This window comes from Bos indicus x Bos taurus, chromosome 20 (assembly GCF_003369695.1).
Source record: "Bos indicus x Bos taurus breed Angus x Brahman F1 hybrid chromosome 20, Bos_hybrid_MaternalHap_v2.0, whole genome shotgun sequence".
NCBI lineage: Eukaryota > Metazoa > Chordata > Mammalia > Artiodactyla > Bovidae > Bos > Bos indicus x Bos taurus.
Genome location: NC_040095.1, coordinates 36752768 through 36770531, shown reverse-complemented (window position 1 = coordinate 36770531; position 17764 = coordinate 36752768). Strand labels below are relative to the sequence as shown.

At 41.5% G+C, this 17764-nt stretch overlaps 2 protein-coding genes across 2 annotated transcripts in view; one reads left to right on the top strand and one right to left on the bottom strand.

Annotated features, from left to right (window-relative positions):
* NUP155 (nucleoporin 155) overlaps positions 1-7645 on the bottom strand; it is a 49705-nt gene extending 42060 nt beyond the window's left edge. The window contains exons 1-4 of the mRNA XM_027520033.1: positions 7350-7645; positions 4049-4186; positions 2389-2485; positions 595-665 (exon numbers count right to left, since the gene is read on the bottom strand). Of these exons, the coding sequence (XP_027375834.1) occupies positions 595-665; positions 2389-2485; positions 4049-4186; positions 7350-7506 (463 nt within the window). The 5' untranslated portion in view covers positions 7507-7645. The remainder of the gene's footprint in view (positions 1-594; positions 666-2388; positions 2486-4048; positions 4187-7349) is intronic.
* A 5483-nt stretch (positions 7646-13128) lies between these two features.
* WDR70 (WD repeat domain 70) overlaps positions 13129-17764 on the top strand; it is a 278538-nt gene continuing 273902 nt past the window's right edge. Inside the window, exons 1-2 of the mRNA XM_027520068.1 lie at positions 13129-13240; positions 13347-13406. Coding sequence (XP_027375869.1) covers positions 13216-13240; positions 13347-13406 — 85 coding nt within the window. The 5' untranslated portion in view covers positions 13129-13215. The remainder of the gene's footprint in view (positions 13241-13346; positions 13407-17764) is intronic.

Sequence of the window (17764 nt, the reverse complement as noted above, 5' to 3'; positions counted from 1 at the left end):
ATGGCTATATTTCAAATGACTACACTTCAAAAATTCCTACTAAGGTCTTGTAAACAAGTGAATCTCATCTATTATTTCCTTCTATAGGGAGATGTATTTTAAAGAGATGTATATTAAATTTAAATCAATCAATTCTGCTTGTCAGTAGCCATGATTAAACACCTAGCGTACTGAAGATGAAATCTGTTTTAGGTTATACAATGCTTGTGAATTCTCTTAGGATTTATTCTGTACTCTGTTCTCATGTCCATGGGCTACCGGGACTAAGAAAACACACAGACTAAAAATGGTTTTTACATTATATTCAGGAATTATTGGAAAATGTATAATGCAAGAAACTTCAGGTAAATCAAGAAAGACTAATAAAAAGCAAGATAAAATTCAAGAATTTAACAATTTTGAAGGCAGACTCACTTATACTATAGTGAGTAAACTGTTAAATATTCCTAATCACTTTTTATATTTCTAATTAAAATTCAGAACAAAACTTCAACAGGAAATTTAGTACCTAAAATATGATCTCCAACAGTCCTAAAATATTTGGAATCCATGGATATACAAACATAATTTCATCTTTCTATTTTTAATTCTTACCAGGTTTTGGTTTCACAAGCCCCACAGCAAGAATAGTCTCACTAAGCCCATCAAAATAGGCAAGGTCTCCTCTGTCGATATTAGAAGGAAAACATGTTATACATACAGAAAAGCTTTTATCTTATACTACTCTTTAAAACTGTAGAATATATACATACACAAAAAAGACTATAGAACCAGCAAACAGAACTGTTTCAGTGTCAAGAGCGAGGCACAAGGTCTGCTTAAAGCTACACATAAACCATGAAAAGGGGGAATGCTGGTTTCCACTCCAAATATCCTCCCCAGGTTTGCAAGTCTCCAGTGACAGCAATCCACTGCTGTGGCAGGTCCAAGAAGACCCTCTCAGAAGAATACACAGTAAGGCTGAACCAGACTTTCCACATGGGCAGGGACTACGCTTATCTTATTCAATACTGTTCAAGCACTCAATGGCCTCTGATCCATGATAAGCTCAATGTAGCTGTTAAATGGGTATGTTAGATGCCAACAGAAATATAAAAATTTTCATTAACATGGAAACCCTCTTTAACTAAATTATTCTCACATCTATATATTTCGTAATTTTTTTTTTTAGGTTTTCTTGAAGAGATCAATGCCTAAATTAAAAGGTTCTATTCTTTAGTGCAAAAATGAATACATATGTGTAATACAGCAAACTGGGGCAACGTGCATGATACATGAAGAATAATCACAATATTATATCACTGCTATTATGACATATACCATTTCAACAATAAAAATAGCTAGGAAAAGTTTAAAGAAGAAAAAAAAAAAAAAAACCCCAGCCAACAAAATTGGTTAACTTTCAAGTTCTCAAGTAGTATCAGTTTTGATTCAATGAGACTGTATGTGTGTTTCTAACAAGTACATTAATTACTTAGGAGCAAGAGTAACAACTATATATACAGAACTTTCTCTAGTTATCTCGCCCCTCACCTAAAGATAATGTGATGGAGAAACGGAAGACAAAAATTTTTTCCAAATAGCCAAGAGTAAAACCATCAGATCAGGGCTTTCCTGGTGGCTCAGTGGTAAAGAATCCATCAGCCAATGCAGGAGACACATGGAGCAACAAAGCCCAAGCGCCACAATGATTGAGCCTGTGCTCTGAGCCTGGGAGTGGCAACTACTGCAGCCCGCATGCACCAGAGCCCCTGCTCTGCAACAAGAGGAGCCACTGCAATGAGAAGCCCGCATACCGTAACTAAAGAAGGCCCTGTTCCTCGCAACTAAAGAAAAGGCCCTTGAAGCAATAGACCCAGCACAGCCAAAAAAAAATGCAGCAGATCAATAAACTTTAATCAAGAATGCTTTGGGCCTTCACTCAGACCCTTTTATATACATTTAATTTACACAAGGTCAAGCCCACAGAATAACAACACACTGCTAAGATAAACTAACAACCTGCCACTCCACATAGATATGCAGGGAAAACAGGTCTTTCAAAATGTCAAATCAAAAAAAAAAAAAGGAAGTCATACTATCTCTCAAAGAATCACTGATAGACTCTCTTTACTACAGGGTATCAGTTTGGGAAACAGACTCCTACTCAGAGTGGTACCCGGATCCCCAGCATCACCTGGGAGTTTGTTACATGCAGGTCCCTAGGTCTTCCTCAGAATGACCATAACATAATCCACATTTTAACCCCATCCCCAGGGAGTATGTATACTGAGAAGTACTGACTTGGATGAAAGATAAGCCAGGCAGCTTCTAATGAGTAGACTACTTGTTACAAGAAAGATAATTTAAATCTAATCATGCTAAAGCAAACCAGCCATAAATACATACCCATCTTCGTAGTTCCACATGAATATGTCACTGTCGATGGTGAGCCAAGCTCTACTGATGGGAGGGAACACGCCCATCATGCAGTTACACTGCATGTCTGAGGTGGTATGGATGTAAGGCAGAATGATTTCAACCCCTCTTCCTTAAACTTGTTTCAAAAGATTTTTTAAAAAATCATATAAAACCACATAATTAAAAAACCATGACCTATTCATTCTTCAGTAGAAAGAGCAAATGAAACATCTTTATTTCCAAAGAGTTTAATGAAAGCCATAGTGTATGACCAAAACACTTACAATTTATTGTTTCTAAATAGGCTACCTAACCATTTAAAATATACACAAAATAACAAATGTAATGTTTTTGCCATTACTAACTTAAAAAAAAAATCTTGATTCTGAGTAATACTGAGCTGACATTTAACACTGTTTTACTGGACCAGTTTTTCCAACTGTATGAGAGAGTGATAAAAACAAAAACCACTTGGTAAGCTAAAGTCATAGCTAGGTGATAATCTATATATAATCCTCATAGAAACTGAAAAATAGACCAAGATTTATGTAATTATATGACAATTAAACAACTGTGAAAACAAAATCATTTTCTAATTAAAGGAAATATTTCTTGTATTAACAGAGGATTAAAGAATATTAAGAAACTATGCAAGAGAAGAGTGAAAGATAAGATGTATTATGTATTTAGTAACACTATTTTACAAAGTCTCAAAGAGACAATGAAAATTAAAGGGAAAATATCAATTAGATTTTACTCTATTTACTTATTTATTTATATTGATTTTTCTATTTATTTTTACATTTTCCAAAGTTTTCCATTTCTTTTCTATGTCACATTATATTGAAGCATGAAACCCTTTCACCCTCAATAGATTAACATAGTTTTGAAAGTCTTAAATTTTTCATATAGGATCTTGATGTCTTAATCATGAGAGTTACAGATTGATTTTTATAAAAGCTTCCTAGCAAATACCTCTATAGTCCTTTTATAGGGTATGCCACACTTTAAGAAAAGCAAATAAAATCTTACTTTTAGAAGATAAGAAATCTCCTCTAACTTCTCAGTCTATGAAGAGGGCATTAGTACTTCAGTTTCTTATACCCTTAGGTGTAGATTTTTATTGCAATCCTTGGAAATGCAATCACTAATAAACTAAGACACCCGTAAGTGTGAAAACACACCAAAAACTTTTTGGGGGGTATTTTCAGAAGGAAATACCTAGAATTTTTTGCTTAAATATTTTCAGAGCCACTTCCCAGTTTTAAATGTTAAAATAGGGGGGAAAAAAAAAACCATCGGCCTTTGAACTGAAAAAGCATGGTAGGAAAAACTTCCTTTCCCCACCCTACTTAATAGGAAAGTATCACCTTACCATACGTCATTCAAAAATGCAGAATTAATTGTAAACAATTCACTCTCCTCAATGTCCCTGAACAATTAAAATATGACTCAATTTTCAACATTCAATTTTATTATGAAATTTTCTAGGCACATGGCAAACTACCCATGTACTTAAAAGTATTTTAAATAAAATCCTTACATGAACTTGTACACAAAACACTAATTAGACACAAAACAAATACTGTAATAATGAAAACACTAAGTTTTAAATATTTTAAATAGTTAACACAAAGGAACAGGATACGTCCAAACTGTTCAACAAGTTCAGGTGGGAGAGGAACTCTTCGGATGGAACTGATGTCTGGAAGGTTGGGTACTGACAGCAAGCCAGGTCCTTGCAGGGGATAATCCATATCTGACATGCCAGAAACAGTGGGATTATCTACAAAAAATAAAATGAGAAACAAAGCATTTATTTAAAATAACCATGTCCTGGGCATCAAATGGGCAAGCAGAAGTACTGCAGGCTACAAAAATAAACTTGTGTGCCTGGTGGTTCTAAAGGCATATAGAGAAAAAAGAAGTTCTGATCTGACACAAAGGAGGCCTGAGGAATTCTAGTGTTGAGATGGGGTGCAATTCCTGGTTTCAACACTGAAAAGGCTTTAACAAAGACTTGTCTCCGCAAGAAAAGAAATGGTTAGTTCAATAATTTATAGTGTTTTTCTATTATTTTACTAATCTGAAATGGGAAAAAAATCATAAAACTGCTTTAGAGATAAAAACAACTGTGGACAAACAAAATACTGACTGAGGAAAAAACAGCATTTCCTTTCCCACTTAAAAACAACCCATGCCTTTTCCCATCACACATTCCCCCATCCCCTCATGCGTGCATGCTCAGCTGCATCTGACTCTGTAACCCCATAGACTGTAACGTGCCAGGATCCTCTGTCCATGGGATTCTCCCTGCAAGAATACTGGAGTGGGTTGTCATGCCTTCCTCCAGGGGATCTTCCCAACCAAGAAATCGAACCCAAGTCTCCTGTCATTGCAGGTGGATTTTTTATCCACTGAGCCACCTGGGAAGCCCCACCCCCTTCACCAATACAGGCACACTTCAGAAATGTTGTGGGTTTGGTTCCAGACCACTGCAATAAAATGAACATCCCCAGAAGGCGAGTCTCATAAATTTTTTTTGATTTTCCAGTGCATGTAAGTTATGTTTACACTATACTGAAGCTGAAGCATGTGACAGTATTGTTAAAAAAAAAAAAAAATGTATACACCATAACTTAAAAATACTCTATTACTAAAAAATGCTAACCATCATCTGATTAAGGCAGAGTTGTCACAAACCAATTGTAAAAACACAAAAACAAAAATCCGGTATCTGCAAAGTGTAATAAAACAAACAGCAATAAAATGAGGTATGTCTGTAATACCACAAAAGCAGTATTTTATTGGGGAGGGTGGAGAGGAATCAGACTACTCTATAAAGTGTTCTCAACTGGCAACTTTTCTCTTCCGCTAAAGCCTAGACACTAAGGGCAAGAATGGGATGGTCTAGTCCCTCCTAGTCCTGAACAAGGTGTTTTAGATCTAACTAATCATCTATTTTCTGCCTCTCTAAAGTACAAAGATGTTGGGGGAAAATGACATACAAAACAATTTTATGAAAAATTTAAAAAGTTATACAACTAGAGAACAAATTCAGTCAATCCCTATGTATTGAGTATCCAGCTTCAAAAATTACCAGTAATGTGCCGTCTCATGTTTTATATATATCAGTCCTATCCACTTCTTCCCTAACGTATTTTTTGAAGCAAATTGCAGACATTCTATTTAATATTAAAATATAATTTTTGGAGACACTTCACTATTTTTTAATTTAAAAAGTTTTTTTTTTTTTGAACACCAAAAACATTTTGTAATTGGGGTGTAGCCAATTAACAAGGTTGTGATAGCTTCAGGTGAACAGTGAAGGGACTCAGCTATACATTTCCTGTAGAACACTGTGCTTGTTAAATGGCAGTGGGAAAACAATGGAATCACGAAAGCCTACAGAAAGAAAGTGATATTTAATGGAGCCTGGAAGAACAGCTTATTAGGCAAAGAAGAACATTCTAGAAATGAAGACGAATACATGAAAAATCAAAGAGGGGGGTCTCTTGTTATAGTAAACGTGTTAAATTCAGTGTAACTGGAACAAGGATGTAAAGAATAGGATGGAAGAAGGAAAAGATTTGGTTAGCGAGGCAGCTGTATGTAAAGGTGGACAGGTTGAACTGGGGTGAGATATGAAGAGAAGACAGAAGATATGGACTGTTTTCAGTTTGCTTTCAGAAATAAGGAGGTCAAAGGGAGTGGTGCTGTTCAAAATGAGAGCTGCTAACAGGTCACTCAGTTCTTACAAGACAAGCCCACGGGTGAGTAGCTGTCAGGAATAAATACTCCTTGCTTTGTTCCTGTCTTTTCTCTGATTTTAAGTCAATGAATTTTATTAAACTGCAGGAGCTGTCTTTTAGGTTTACATTGCAAATACTGTCGTCGTTTAGTTGCTAAGCCAGGTCTGTCTCCTTTGTTAACCCCATTGACTGTAGCCTGCCAGGCTCCTCTGTCCATGGGATTTCTCAAGCAAGAGCACTGTAGCCGGTGGCTATTTCCTTCTCCAGAGGATCTGCCCAATCCAGAGATCAAACCCTCATCTCCTGCACTGGCAGGTGGATTCTTCACCACTGAGCCACCTGGGAATCATCCTGCTTAAAATATCTTGGTTCATGCTTGCCAAAACCTTGTGCTTTTCTTATTTACTCTCCTCAACTTTTCTCCAATTTCCACCTCACACAGGGGTCACTTCTTTTCTAGCAACTTGTGTGATTCTATGTGCTATGAGGAGCCTGACCTTAATTTAAAACCATTAAACAGAATATTGTACTGACACCTGTCTTTTGTTGGCACAAAATCTGCCCTACCCTCCCTGTTAACCCATCATCATTTGTTTCCCTGTTCCCTTCCTTCATTCCGCTTGTAGTTCTTTTTCATACCCTTCAGCATTTCATATTACAGTAACGCTACACATAACAAGGCATATCTTTCAGCGAACATAGTAAATTTCCAAATTAACTTCGTTTACTCTTCGGTTTTACTCCGATAGTAACACGAGATATTAACAAAGATGAAACTTGGATCAGGTGATCCTCCTCATCCAGTCTTAGCGATAAACACCTGGAGGTAGTGAGAAGCTCATTAAGGTTAAAATATTTGCCTCTTTCTGCCTCAAATGGGGGCTTGCTCCTCATTCCCAGCCTCTCAATTGCCTGTGATGAAGGGTGAGAGAAGGAAAAAATAGAAAATGGGCTCTTTTCCCCTTTAGGGCTTCTCTTGTGGCTCAGACGGTACTGAGTCTGTCTGCAATGAGGGAGACCCAGGTTTGAGTCCTGGGTTGGGAAGATCCCCTGGAGAAGGGAATGGCAACCCACACGAGCGCCCTAAATTCTCAGGATGTCTTCGTCCATTCACCCTGGGGATGAGACCTATTTATGGAGTCAGATGAGAGTCCTTTGGGTTGAGAAACAGTCACCAACTGGGCAACGATCACTCACTTGGAGCAGACACCATGAGCAGCTCGGAAAGGTCCGGGTACATGCGGTCTTCTTGCAACTGACGGTCGATGAGCCGCCCCGCATTTTCCAAAGCTTCCTGCAGGGCTGCGGCCGACGTGGAGGCCGGCATCGCCGACCCCAGCAAAGAAGACGGCATATCCAAAATCGAAGACAACAGCGACCGGAGAAAGTCAAAAAGCAAGGAGAAATAAGACAAAACCCAAGACGCTAGCTCAAGCCCAAAGCTTAGAGCGCGCGCGCCAAAGGAGGGCCCCGGCGCCACTGCATGACGCACTTCCGGTTCATCGGGTGGGGAATTTGAAGCTTGCATCTAATTTGGCAGCTGGGAAGGGGAACTTGAGGGGGTGGACGTTAGGGGTGGAGCTAAGTGAGAGGGAGGTGGCTGTTTGGGGAGGGGTGGGGAAGTCGGTGTTGTCTTGGAGGAAGGGAGAGACGGAGGTGGAAGGGAAAAGGGGTGGGGCCAAGGGAAGGGGAGGGACGGGACGGGGGTCTGTAGGGGTGGAGAGGAAGGAGGGGTGGAGGGGCCGGGTGAGTGGGAGCCGGTTACTGCGGGTATTGCGCAGACTTGCTCGTGTTCTGGTGGGTTCAGCGCGCGCTTGGATCCGGGTGCCTCGAGCTTCGGGTAGCGGAAACCCGCAACAGCACCTATTTGAGTCTCGTGTCAATTTGTTTGATGCTCCAAGTAACTTCGGACTTCCCTGGTGGCTCAGACGGTAAAAGCGTCTGCCTATAATGCGGGTTCGATCCCTGGGTTGGGAAGATTCCCCTGGAGAAGGAAATGGCAACCCACTCCACTACTCTTGCCTGGAAAATCCCGTGGACGGAGGAGCCTGGTAGGCTACAGTCCATGGGGTCGCAAAGAGTCTGCAAAGAGCGACTGCACTACCAAATAACTTCTGAGAGTGTATAGGAATTGGTAACAGAAAAAGTTGACACGTAAACCAAAATATCGGTGTAAATCAGGCTTTCTAGTTCCGTGTCGCCACCAGTTGATTTTGTGGTACGTTTAGGAGAAGGCAATGGCACCCCACTCCAGTACTCTTGCCTGGAAAATCCCACGGACGGAGGAGCCTGGTAGGCTGTAGTCCATGGGGTCGCTAAGAGTCGGACCTGACTGACCGACTTCACTTTCACTTTTCACTTTCATGCACTGGAGAAGGAAATGGCCACCCACTCCAGTGTTCTTGCCTGGAGAATCCCAGGGACGGGGGAGCCTGGTGGGCTGCCGTCTATGGGGTCGCACAGAGTCGGACACGACTGAAGCGACTTAGCAGCAGCAGCAGCACAGTGAAAATTTATGTTTACGAAATCTTAACTGGGTGCAGAGATCTAATGCCTTGTTTTATTTCTCATTGCAGAGGGGAAGCAGATGATTCTAATTCACTGTTTCATCCCCAGCGCATAGTAGAAGGACTGGTATAGAATAGGCCACCCAACATGCTTTCCTAGTAGCTCAGATGGTAAAGCATCCGGCTGCAATGCAGGAGACCTGGGTTCGATCCCTGGATTGCTGGGGAAGGAAATGGCAACCCACTCCATTATTCTTGCTTGGAGAATCCAACGCACAGAGGAGCCTGACTGGCTACAGTAAATGGGGTCGCAAAGAGTCTGACACGATGGGGCGAGTAACACATACACCCAACATGTCATCAGATGTTGTGGGATTCTTAATTTGCATCAGGCATACCTGTGCTGGGAAGATGGGGCGAGTAACACATACACCCAACATGTCATCAGATGTTGTGGGATTCTTAATTTGCATCAGGCATACCTGTGCTGGGAATATCAAACTGAAACAACGTTCGTGTTCTGATGGAAACTCTCCTGTCCTCATGCAAGGACACAGAGGCAAAAAGCCTGAGTGTATCACTTTGTTTTCTATAGAATATGTAGTAACTGAAGTAGAAGGGTAGAAAAGGAAAAATAAACCCATCTGAATATAGAATGCCAAAGAATAGCAAGGAGAGAGAAAAAAGCCCTCATAACTGAACTATGCCAAGAAATGGAGGAAAACAATAGAATGGGAAAGACTAGAGATGTCTTCAAGAAAATTACAGATAGCAAGGGAACATTTCATACAAAGATGGGCACAATGAAGGACAGAACCTGTATGGACCTAACAGAAGCAGAAGATATTAAGAAGAGGTGGCAAGAATACACAAAAGAACTATATTAAAAAGGTCTTACTGATCCAGATGACCACAGTGGTGTAATCACTCACCTAGAGTCAGACATCCTGGAATGTGAAGTCAAGTGGGCCTTAGGAAGCATCACTATGAACAAAGCTTGTGGAGCTGATGGAATGCCAGCGGAGCCATTTCAAATCCTAAAAGATGATGCTGTAAAAGTGCTGCACTCAATATGCCAGCAAATTTGGAAAACTCAGCAGTGGCCACAGGACTGGAAAAATGTCAGTTTTCATTCCAATCCCAAAGAATGTTCAAAGTACTGCATAGTTGCACTCATTTCCCACGCTAGCAAAGTAATGCTCAAAATCCTTCAAGCATTGGAGAAGGAAATGGCAACCCACTCCAGTGGCTTCTGTCTATGGGGTCGCACAGAGTGGGACATGACTGAAGCGACTTAGCAGCAGCAGAAGCAGGCTTCAACAGTATGTGAACTGAGAACCTCTAGATGTAAAAGCTGGATTTAGAAAAGGCAGAGGAACCAGAGATCAAATTGCCAACATCCAGTTGGATCATAGAAAAAACAAGGGAATTCCAGAAAAACACTTCTGCTGCATTGACTACACTAAAGCCTTTGACTGTGTGGATCACAAAGTGATGGGATTACCAGCCCACCTTACCTGCCTCCTGAGAAACCTGTTTGCAGGTCGAGAAGCAACAGTTAGAACTGAACATGGAACAATGGACTGGTTCCAAATTGGGAAGGAGCGTGTCAAAGCTATATATTGTCACCCTGCTTATTTAACTTCTATGCAGAGTCAGTTGAGTTCAGTCGCTCAGTCATGTCCCACTCTTTGTGACCCCATGACTTGCAGCACGCCAGGCCTCCCTGTCCATTACCAACTCCCGGAGTTCACTCAGACTCATGTCCATCGAGTCAGTGATGCCATCCAGCCGTCTCATCCTCTGTCGTCCCCTTCTCCTCCTGCCCCCAATCCCTCCCAGCATCAGAGTCTTTTCCAATGAGTCAACTCTTCACATGAGGTGGCCAAAGTACTGGAGTTTCAGCTTTAGCATCATTCCTTCCAAAGAAATCCCAGGGCTGATCTCCTTCAGGATGGACTGGTTGGATCTCCTTGCAGTCCAAGGGACTCTTTAGAATCTTCTCCAACACCACAGTTCAAAAGCATCAATTCGTCGGCGCTCAGCTTTATTCACAGTCCAACTCTCACATCCATACATGACCACTGGAAAAAAACATAGCCTTCACTAGATGGACCTTTGTTGGCAAAGTACTGTCTCTGCTTTTCAATATGCTATCTAGGTTGGTCATAACTTTCCTTCCAAGGAGTAAGCGTCTTTTAATTTCATGGCTGCAGTCACCGTCTGCAGTGATTTTGGAGCCCCCCAAAATAAAGTCTGCCACTGTTTCCACTGTTTCCCCATCTATTTCCCATGAAGTGATGGGACCTGATGCCATGATCTTCATTTTCTGAATGTTGAGCTTTAAGCCAGCTTCTTCACTCTCCTCTTTCACTTTCAGCAAGAGGCTTTTTAGTTCCTCTTCACTTTGTGCCATAAGGGTGGTGTCATCTGAGGCATATCTGAGGTTATTGATATTTCTCCCGGCAATCTTGATTCCAGCTTGTGCTTCTTCTAGCCCAGCGTTTCTCATGATATACTCTGCATATAAGTTAAATAAGCAAGGTGACAGTATACAGCCTTGATGTACTCCTTTTCCTATTTGGAACCACTCTGTTGTTCCATGTCCAGTTCTAACTGTTGCTTCCTGACCTGCATATAGGTTTCTCAAGAGGCAGGTCAGTACATCATGACAAATGTTGTGGGCTGAACGAAGCAAAAGCTGGCATCAAGATTGCTGGGAGAAGTATCAATAACCTCAGATATGCAGATGACACTATTCTTATGGCAGAAAGTGAAGAGGAACTAAACAGCCTCTTGATCAAGGTGCAAGAGGAGAGAGAAAAAACTGACTTAAAACTCAACATTCAATAAAACTAAGATCATGGCATCTGGTCCCATCACTTCATGGCAAATAGATGGGGAAACGATGGAAACATTGTTTCTTTATTTTCTTTATTCTTTATTTTCTTGGGCTCCAAAGTAGTTTTGGAAGGTGACTGCAACCAGGAAATTAAAATGCTTGATCCTTGGAAAAAAGCTATAACAGACCTAGACAGCATATTAAAAATAACTTTGCCAGCTAAGGTCCGTCTAGTCAAAGCTATGGTTTTTCCAGTAGTCATGTAAGCATGTGAGAGTTGGACCATAAAGAAAGCTGAGTGCTGAAACTGATGCTTTTGAACAGTGTTACTGGGTCTTTCCCAATAAGTCCGCTTTTTGCATCAGGTGGCCAAATTATTGGAGCTCAACTTCAGCATCAGTCTTTCCAATGAATATTCAGGGTTGATTTCCTTTAGGATTGACTGGTTTGATCTCCTTGCAGTCCAAGTGACTTTCTAGAGTATTTTCCAACACTGCAGTTTGAAAGCATCAATACTTTGGTGCTCACCGTTCCTCCTGGTCCAACTCGCACATCCATACATGACTACTGGAAAAACCATAACTTTGACTAGACGGACCTTTGTCAGCAAAGTGATGTCTCTGCTTTTCAATATGATGTCTAAGTTCGTCATAGCTTTTCTTCCAAGGAGCAAGTATCTTTTAATTTCCTGGTTGCAGTTATGGGGAAGATTGAGAGCAGGAGGAAAAGGGGGCAACAGAGGATGAGATGGTTGGATAGCTAAATGGACACGAGTTTGAGCAAACTCCAGGAGATGGTAAAGTACAGGGAAGCTTGGAGTCCTGCAGTTCATAGGCTTGCAAAGAGTCGGACAAGACTTAGCGACTGAACAACAAAGGGATTTATTTCTCATTGGCAAAAATGTGTAGATTGTAATTGTTCTTATTTTGATTATAAAGATGTGTTAGAGCCTAGTTATGATTTCAAATTCATGGTCCCAAATCACAGTTATATTTGCACCAACTCAATAAGCGTTCATCCTGCATGCCACACTAAAGACTGCACATGCCACAACTAGAAGACCCAGGGCAGCCAAATAAATAAAAATTAGAAATTTAAAAGTAACTTACTTAAAAGAATAATGTCTAATCCTTGTTACTGTAAAGAACACATTTTATGAAAAATTTGATCTCCTTAAAGGTTAGTTGTGATGTGAAGTTTGAAGCCATTCTGGTGGCTCAGAGGTTAAAGCGTCTGCCTAGGATGCGGGAGACCCGGGTTCGATCCCTGGGTCGGGAAGATCCGGCGGAGAAGGAAATGGCAACCCCTTCCAGTACTCTTGCCTGGAGAATCCCACGGATGGAGGAGACTGGTAGGCTACAGTCCATGGGGTCACAAAGAATCGGACACGACTTAACTTTCACTTTAGAATTCTGAGGATTAAGTGTCACTTGGTCGGTAAATGCATTTTAGGAAGTAAAAAGAGTTCATAGAAACCCCAGATAATCCCTTTATAACGGGTTTAATTGGACACCCGGCTCTGTGGCGCCTATACCTCGCCAGCCCGCTAGGGCGGCGCAGCCCAGGGAGGCCTGTGTCCCTCCGCGCAAGGCGCCTCTCTTGGCCTTGGCGGCGACGCTGACGCTTGAAGGCGTTACTTCCTGCCCGGTTTGCCGGGTCTTCGGCAGCTGTTTTGTGCTGCGGTTGTTGCTGGTTTCTTGGAGGGTGGCCGAGCATGGAGCGCCCGGGGCCCAGCGATGGTGGGTTCAGTGAGGCGAGCACCTGTAGGATGGGTCGGGCAGGGCGGGCGGCGCTGGTTTCGCCCTCTGACAAGGCCTTTTCCCTTTTCTCTTTCTCAAATGACAGGCTCAGACGCCTCGGGACCAGACCCGCAGCTGGCGGTCACCATGGGCTTCACGGGGTTCGGTGAGTGACTGCCCTAGACATGGTCTCCTTTTGCAGAGGTTTTAAGAGTCGCAGGTTGGGAGAGACATCCGAGCTGTCCCTTGTGTTCCGACGTTCCGCTGTGCCTAGTCCTCTTTATTAATACTTTTAGCTCTAGTGTGGGTATCTTGCAATTTTCAAGTCACACTCTTCCCCCATCTGTTTTCTAACTCCTCTCTGTCTCCTGAGACCAGCCCAGGTGACACTTTTTACGGGACGGTTAGTGAAAAAAAAGATTGCTGCCTGACCCACGAGGTGGAAGGTGTTAGTTAATGGAGAGAGTTGTTTCTCTGCGTCCTGAGGATAAGAGCCAACCACTGATTTTGGTCTGTAATAAGATGGCCCTTTTGGCATCAAGTGGGCTATTAAGTGATGTTATAATAGTTAAATCTCTTATTTTGTTGAAGTATTGGTGGTTTGGTCGCAAAGTCCTGTCTGGCTCTTGTGACACCATGGGCTGTAGGCCACCAGCCTCCTCTGTTCATGGGATTCTCCAGACAAGAATACTGGAGTGGGTTGCCATTTCCTTTTCCAGGGGATCTTCCCAACCCAGGGATGGAACCCAGGTCTCCTGCATTGCAGGCAGATTCTTTACCAATTGAGCTAAGGGGAAATATAGTTGATTTATAATGTCATGTTAATTTCAGGTGTACAGCGCAGTGATTCATTTACACACACACATACATATTAATATATTCTTTTCCCTTATAAGGTATTGAAAACTGTTGAATATAGTTCCCTGTGCTATACAGTGGGTCTTTGTAGGTTAGTCTTCTTTCCTACTCCGAAGTCTTCACTTTGGAGTCTCTTGTTTGTTCGTTCATACATTCATTTATTTGGTTAATGTCTTGAACGACATATTTATTATCTCCTAGGAGGTCATGTCTACAAAAGTGCTGTATGCTTCTGTAGTATTCAGTTCAGTGCAGTCAGTCGTGTCCGACTCTTTTTGACCCCATGGACTGCAGCATGCCAGGCCTCCATGTCCATCACCAACTCCTGGAGTTTACTCAAACTCACGTCCATTGAGTTGGTGATGCCATCCAGCCATCTTATTCTGTCATCACCTTTTCCTCCTGCCTTCAATCTTTCCCAGCATCAGGGTCTTTTCAAATGAGTAAGTTTTCACATCAGGTGGCCAAAGTATTGGAGTTTCAGCTTCAGCATCAGTCCTTCCAGTGAATGTTCAGGACTGGTTTCCTTTAGAATGGACTGGTTGGATCTCCTTGCAGTCCAAGGGACTCTCAAGAGTCTTTTCCAACCCCACAGTTCAGAAGCATCAATTCTTTGGCGCTCAGCTTACATGACTATTGGAAAAACCATGGCTTTGACTGGATGGGCCTTTGTTGGCAAAGTAATCTCTCTGCTTTTTAATACGATGTCTAGGTTTGTCAAAACTTTTCTTCCAAGGTGTAAGTGTCTTTTAATATCATGGCTGCAATCATCATCTGCAGTGATTTTGGAGCCCCCCCCGAAATAAAGTCTGTCACTGTTTCTACTGTTCCACCATCTGTTTGTCATGAAGTAATGGGACCAGATGCCATGATCTTAGTTTTCTGAATGTTGAATTTTAAGCCAACTTTTTCACTTTGATTAGGAGGCTCTTTAGTTCTTTGATTTCTTCCATCAGGGTTATGTCATCTGCATATCTGAGGTTACTGGTATTTCTCCCAGCAGTCTTGATTCCAGCTTGTGCTTCATCCAGTCCAGCATTTCTCATGATGTACTCTGCATATAAGTTAAATAAGCAGGGTAACAACATACAGTCTTGATGTACTCCTTTCCCTATTTGGAACCAGTCTGTTGTTCCGTATCCAGTTCTAACTGTTGCTTCCTAACCTGCATACAGATTTCTCAAGAGGCAGATCAGGTGGTCTGGTATTCCCATCTCTTGAAGAATTTGCCATAGTTTGGTGTGGTCCACATAGTCAAAGGCTTTGGCATAGTCAATAAAGCAGAAATAGATGTTTTTCTGGAACTCTTGGTTTTTCAATGATCCAGCGGATGTTGGTAATTTGATTTCTGGTTCGTCTGCCTTTTCTAAAACCAGCTTGAACATCTGGAACTTCTCGCTTCACATACTGTTGAAGCCTGGCTTGGAGAATTTTGAGCATAACTTTACTAGCATGTGAGATGAGTGCAATTGTGCAGTAGTTCGAACATTCTTTGGCATTGCCTTTCTTTGGGATTGGAATGAAAACTGACCTTTTCCAGTCCTGTGGGCACTGCTGAGTTTTCTAAATTTGCTGACATATTGAGTGGAACACTTTCACAGCATCATCTTTTAGGATTTGAAATAGCTCAGCTGGAATTCCATCATCTCCACTGTTGCTGCTGCTGCTGCTCAGTCAATTCAGTCATGTCCAACTCTGTGCGACCCCATAGACGGAAGCCCACTAGGCTCCCCTGTCCCTGGGATTCTCCAGGCAAGAACACTGGAGTGGGTTGCTATTTCCTTCTCCAATGCATCAAAGTGAAAAGTGAAAGGGAAGTCGCTCAGTCGGGTCCGACTGTTAGCGACCCCATGGACTACAGCCCACCAGGCTCCTCCATCCATGGGATTTTCCAGGCAACAGTACTGGAGTGGGGTGCCATTGCCTTCTCCATCACCTCCACTAGCTTTGTTCATAGTGATGCTTCCTAAGGCCCACTTGAGTTCTCATTCCAGGATGTCTGGCTCTAAGTGAGTGATCTTACCACTGTGATTATCTGGGTTGTGATGATGCTTTTTGTATAGTTTTTCTGTGTATTTTTGCCACCTCTTCTTAATATCTTCTGCTTCTGTTAGGTCCATACCATTTCTGTCCTTTATTGTGCCCATCTCTGCATGAAATGTAGTATTATGTACGTATTTTTGTACACAGTATTATGTTACTTATTTTTGTTGCATTTCCTTTTAATAGCTTTCTCCCTAATATAAATAACCCAATAAATGAGAAGGAAGAAAGTAAAATCATTCATAATTTCATGAGCTAAAAATCAAGGCATAAAAATTTGTTTGCTTTCCAGTTTTTTTCTGTTGTGTATTAATAACATTAAGATCATATGTATGTATGTACAATTTTATTCTTAATTATATGGAATTTAATTCGTAATATTTTGAGGATTTTTCCATTTTATAAAAATGCTCTTCCAAAGCATGTCTTCTGATGGGTTGAATAGTAGATAGAAGTGCTATAATGTGTAACATTTTAAGGTTTCTCTCACATAGTTCTTTTCTTTTATCAGTAATACTGAAATAAACATTTTTATAAATAATTCTTTTATCTCCTTTTGTAAAAGGAGTTTTATGTATACTTCCATAGGGTAGATTTCTACAGGAGGGACTATTTTGATAAAATATATAGATATTAAAAAGTAACAAAAAATTGAGTATATAGCTTTTAAAACTTCTTGGTATTTGTTGTCATAATGCTCTTCAGAAAGGTGCTTTCAGTTTATATCAATCAGTAGTGTATAAGAAACGGAGAAGGCAATGGCACCTGCCTCCAGTATTCTTGCCTGGAAAATCCCATGGACGGAGGAGCCTGGTAGGCTGCAGTCCATGGGGTCGCTAGAGTTGGACACGACTGAGCGACTTCCCTTTCACTTTTCACTTTCATGCATTGGAGAAGGAAATGGCAACCCGCTCCAGTGTTCTTGCCTGGAGAATCCCGGGGACGGGGGAGCCTGGTGGGCTGCCGTCTATGGGGTCGCACAGAGTCGGACACGACTGAAGCGACTTAGCAGCAGCAGCAGTGTGTAAGGAAAGCATTTTTACCACATTCTAACTAACACAGAATAGGTATTAGTAATTTAAAAAAAAAAAAAAAACTAGTAAAATCAAATAGAACGTTGCTTCCAAGCAGATCCAGGTCATCAGAATGCCAGTTCCTGGTGGTTTTAGGATTGAGACCCCTGTTTGCTTACTGGCTTTCAAGTGGGAGTTTCTTACCTCTTTCTGATACCTGCATTGCTTGTCTTCTTGCCCCTTTCATCTTCAAATGCACTGCGATCCATCTCAAGTCTCTCTGACTTCTGCCATATCTATTCTGCATCTATTCTACATTTTCTTGTAAGACCTTCTATGATTAGACTGGGCTTGCCAGGATAATCTCTCAGTCTTTGAGTCTATAACCTTAATTAATGTACATAGTCCCTGTAAATGTAATGTATTCACAGGTTTCAGGAATTATGATATGAACATTCTCTATTCTGCCTAGTACCCCATGTTGAAGTTTCAAAGAGTGGAGTCTAGATAAATTACAGGAGGATGAGAAAGTTGGCTGGTTAATGTTATTTAGTGATGAGATTGTAATTAAGTTTCCCTGGGGAGTTGGGACTTCCCTGGTGATCCAGTG